This window comes from Gymnodraco acuticeps, unplaced genomic scaffold (genome assembly GCF_902827175.1).
Source record: "Gymnodraco acuticeps unplaced genomic scaffold, fGymAcu1.1, whole genome shotgun sequence".
Classification (NCBI taxonomy): domain Eukaryota; kingdom Metazoa; phylum Chordata; class Actinopteri; order Perciformes; family Bathydraconidae; genus Gymnodraco; species Gymnodraco acuticeps.
Genome location: NW_022990353.1, coordinates 108,752 through 112,972, shown reverse-complemented (window position 1 = coordinate 112,972; position 4,221 = coordinate 108,752). Strand labels below are relative to the sequence as shown.

General features: G+C 42.4%; 1 protein-coding gene across 2 annotated transcripts; it reads left to right on the top strand.

Annotated features, from left to right (window-relative positions):
- Positions 1 to 1,237: 1,237 nt before the first annotated feature.
- Positions 1,238 to 3,617, top strand: LOC117551224 (E3 ubiquitin-protein ligase TRIM39-like). 2 transcript variants are annotated; one of them, XM_034223994.1, is made up of 2 exons: positions 1,238 to 1,351; positions 1,451 to 3,617. In XM_034223994.1, the coding sequence occupies exon 2, from the start codon at positions 1,453 to 1,455 to the stop codon at positions 3,100 to 3,102; it is 1,650 nt and encodes a 549-aa protein (XP_034079885.1). In that variant the 5' UTR covers positions 1,238 to 1,351; positions 1,451 to 1,452; the 3' UTR covers positions 3,103 to 3,617. The 2 variants fall into 2 exon arrangements, with proteins under 2 accessions (XP_034079885.1, XP_034079886.1); XM_034223995.1 differs by having other exon boundaries at positions 1,256 to 1,351; positions 1,434 to 3,617.
- Positions 3,618 to 4,221: the final 604 nt, after the last annotated feature.

Below are 4,221 nucleotides of genomic sequence, written 5' to 3'. Positions count from 1 at the left end.
ATGTTGAATTAAAGGTCAAAGTGGGAAAGCGAACGAGTGATCACATCGCAGTATATACAGTAGAGATTATGGCTATCTCACTAGCACTTCAGTGGGTATAGTCATGACGACTGGATCTGAATTATGTTTTTGTGGTTTGTGTCCCAGCTGTCGATCAGCTGTCCGCAGCGTCTCCACTGCAGCCTGTGCGTACGAGTGGTCACATTTAAGGGATGGGGTCACGTATGAGTTAGAGTTTGCGTGGAGGACCGCACATTTTCCCGTCAAGTTAGTATTTTATAAATCGCAAACATTGCGTTGAAACTGGCATGAAATTGTACACATCATGTTTAGGTTAGTTCATCTGGGAATTGTTGTTCAATTTGTGTGGGTTCCAGCGCATGTGGGTATTAGAGGGAATGAAGTAGTGGATCAACTGGCAAAATGTGGTTTGAAAGCAAACCAGATTGATATAATGGTACTCATCAGTAGAGCAGAAGTCAAATCTGTTACAAAAGTGGTTATCAAGCAACAATGGCAAAAACTATGGGACAGTAACACCAAAGGAAGACATACCAGATACAAAGGGAAGTAGGAACAGGAAGCACTTGGGGGAGTAGTAGAAGAGAACAGAGCATTAACAGCTGGATAACATTGGGTCACTCTGGATTAAACTCATCACTGCATCTGATTGGAAAACATCCAAATGGCAATTGTGATGGTTGCCAACAACCAGAGACAATACATCATGTATCTTTTAGCTGCCCGGATTATAACAGACAAAGATTCATTCTGAAAACTGCACTGGAACAACTCAACATCAAGGATATGGATTTCAAGTCAATATACGAAAGTAAATCAAGAAATAAAGCAAACAAGCTGATCTTCAAATTCCTCAAAAGCACTGGTCTGAGGACAAGGATTTAATATGAACATTTAATAACTCAACAGTAGGTGGCGATATATGCTCCAAGTGGAAGCGATTCGCCATTAAATAAAAGAAGAAGAAGAAGAAGAAAATCCCAGATATGCCTACAATTTATGAATTTGTCTTCTCTGTGGGTTGTATACTCTTCATTCTTTATGCAAATTAATTATAATTATTATTTTTCAAAGTTCGTTTATGATTCATTCAAAGCATTAAAAATAAATGAGAAACAGAGAGCGTCCTATACCTTTAAGAAATACGTGGGGGCGGGGTTCATAACCCTTTAGGAAACGCCCCTATACGATCCGCCTCCTTGCTGCGGTCTGCAGCCAGACCCATCTCAGAGCACGAGGGTGAAAGGACTTCTGCTGAAACGAAAGTCAACCAGGAGTTCAGGACAAGCTTTCAAAGAGCACAGCTGCTTTTTAACCTGCTACTTTACAGGTAAGAGATTTATAATTTTATAGAGGAAGAATATGAACTACTTTTATGGCGGATTATTTTATTATAAGTGTTGTAATTGTAGTATTACTTTTTGCACAGATATGGCAACTGCTAGAAGTCTGCTGTCCGAGGAGAAGTTCCTATGTTGCGTCTGCATGGAAGTGTTCACTAAGCCAGTTACAACGCCATGTGGACACAATTTCTGCTCTGCATGTATCCACAAGTACTGGGATGGCAGTGCTATTTGCCAGTGTCCACTCTGCAAAAGAACATTCTCTCAAAGACCTGAACTACACGTCAACACCTTTGTCTCTGAGTTAGCTGCTGAGCTTAAGACGTTAGTTCAAATCAAAGCCTCATCAGACCCCCCACTTCCTGGAACAGACGCCGTTCTTTGTGATATCTGCTCTGAGATGAAGGGAAACGCAGTTAAATCCTGCCTGACGTGTTTGGTGTCTTTCTGTGAAGTGCACCTCGAGCCACACCAGAGAGTTGCTGCTCTCAAGAGCCACACACTGTTAGACCCGGTGAACAATCTTGACGACAGGATGTGCAAAGTGCACAACAAGATAACAGAACTGTACTGCAGGACTGACCAGGCCTGTGTTTGTGTCTTGTGTATGAAAACCCATCACAAGAGTCACGATGTCGTCCCAATCGAGGAAGAATTTGAAGTAGTGTTGGCAATAAAAGACGAGACCATGGCAAATTTCAAACAGATGATTCAATCCCGGTCCGAGAAGATAGCTGAGATAGAAAGCTCAGTTGATGAGAGGCAGAAAGAAGCAGAGAGAGAGAAAGAAGCCAGTGTGCAGGTCTTCAGCGACTTGATCAGCTCCCTCCAGAGAAACCAGGCGGAGCTTGTTGAGGGGATTGAGGAGAGGTACAGAGCAACGAAGCAGAAGGCTGACGGCTTCCTCACAGATCTGAGGATGGACGTTGCTGATCTCCAGAGCAGGAGCAGCCACCTGGAGCAGCTGTCACAGTCTGAGGATCACCATCAATGTGTTCAGACCTTCCAAACCCTGCGCTCTCCTTTAAACAAGGACTGGACCAACGTCGGTGTCCACTGCCATCTGTCCCTCCAGGCAGTGAGGCGTGCTGTGGGTCTGCTGAAACAGACCGCTGATCAGATAGTGGAGGAGCTTCAAAATGAGATCAAGATGAAAAGAATGAGAGAACATGCAGTGGACTTGACCTTTGACCCCGACACAGCACATAGCTCACTGACCATCAGCCAGGATGGGAAACAGGTGGAAGATGCAGACACAGAGCAGATTCTTCCCTCCAATCTAAAGAGATTTGAAATGTATCCGGAAGTTTTGTCAAAGGAGGGGTTTACAGCAGGGACGTTTTACTATGAGGTGCAAGTGAAGGAAAAAACTCAGTGGATTGTTGGAGTGGTGAGAGAGTCCTATGAAAGAAAAGAGGTCATAGCTATGTCAGCAGAATATGGTGGCTGGGCCATTGAGTTTCGTGAGGGATCATACTATGCATGTACATCACCAGAAGTTCAAATGACACTGAGAGAAGAGCTTCAGAAGGTGGGCGTCTTTGTGGACTATGATCAGGGAGTGATTTCTTTCTACGACGTGGACTCTAAGTCACAAATACATTCTTATACCGGCTTCCACTTTACAGAGAAAATGTATCCATACTTCTGCCTTCAATGGAACAACAATGGAACAAACTGGGCTCCTCTCATCATAACCCCTGTACCGCGAACACACTTGAGTTCATTACTTCTTTAAAGACCACAGAAAACACTGGTCTCAAATCAGTTAACACCTCTGTATCGTCTACATTACTTGTAAAAGGAGTAAGACACTGCTTCATCATTAGCATTTTGTCCCTCTCTCTTTATTGTATGTGTGTGGATGTAAACTAATGTTACATAATGTTGTCAGATCCTGTTCTATCACAATGGCTGACGTCGTCAATGTCATTTATCAGGATTTAATGTCATTTTAGTTGCGTTTTTAAAGATGAGGTGGTTTCAGCAAAAAGCCTGCATATCTCAAGTTCTAGATTTTGTTTTTGTGTATTTAGTCAAATATGTAATATGTTATACGTCATTTTTGGCCACTTGAAACAAGACATTATATAAACATGGACTTATGATTTATCATAACACTTACTTAATATGACTTCAGGCACATTACTGGAAATACCAGTCAGTATAAATTTGTATTCTTCTTTTTATGTGAACTAATTCTGTTGTGTAATTTTCTACCTGTCATAATATTAAAGTCATCGTTGTAAAGCATTTGAACAACTCTTGCTCATTGATGTTCTCCTCTAGGGAAAAAGGATTAATTTACAAGCTCTAATTGGAGCTATTTCAGTGCCTGAACACAAAAGAGACAGATGTTTGAACGTGGGACATTAACCCTCCTATTGTCTTCGTTCCCCCCTTACTTTGGTGTTCGAGGTCAAATGTGACCGGTCCTGTTTTAACTGCTATTACATTAACACAAAAACCATTAATCATCACCACATTTCATTTAACACCCTTTCAAAACTGTACATATTGTATCAGACTACTGGTGTACATGAAGAACTGCAGTAAATATACAAAGAACAGACACTGAACATGTATTGGTGTGCCAGGTGTGATCCATGTGGGGGAGGGGCACATAAGAGCGGGAAATGTGTTATTGTTCTGTGTGTGTGGTGTGTGTGCCAGGTGTGATTCACATGGGGGGATGGGCACATAAGGGGGGGTAACACATCTCGTGTGTGTGTGTGTGTGTGTGTGTGTGTGTGTGTGTGTGTGTGTGTGTGTGTGTGTGTGTGTGTGTGTGTGTGTGTGTGTGTGTGTGTGTGTGTGTGTGTGTGTGTGTGTGTGTGAGATCCGGATGGTTACTAAT

Excerpts from the sequence above, each read along its gene's own strand:
- LOC117551224 (XM_034223994.1), top strand. The coding sequence starts at position 1,453 with ATGGCAACTGCTAGAAGTCTGCTGTCCGAGGAGAAGTTCCTATGTTGC.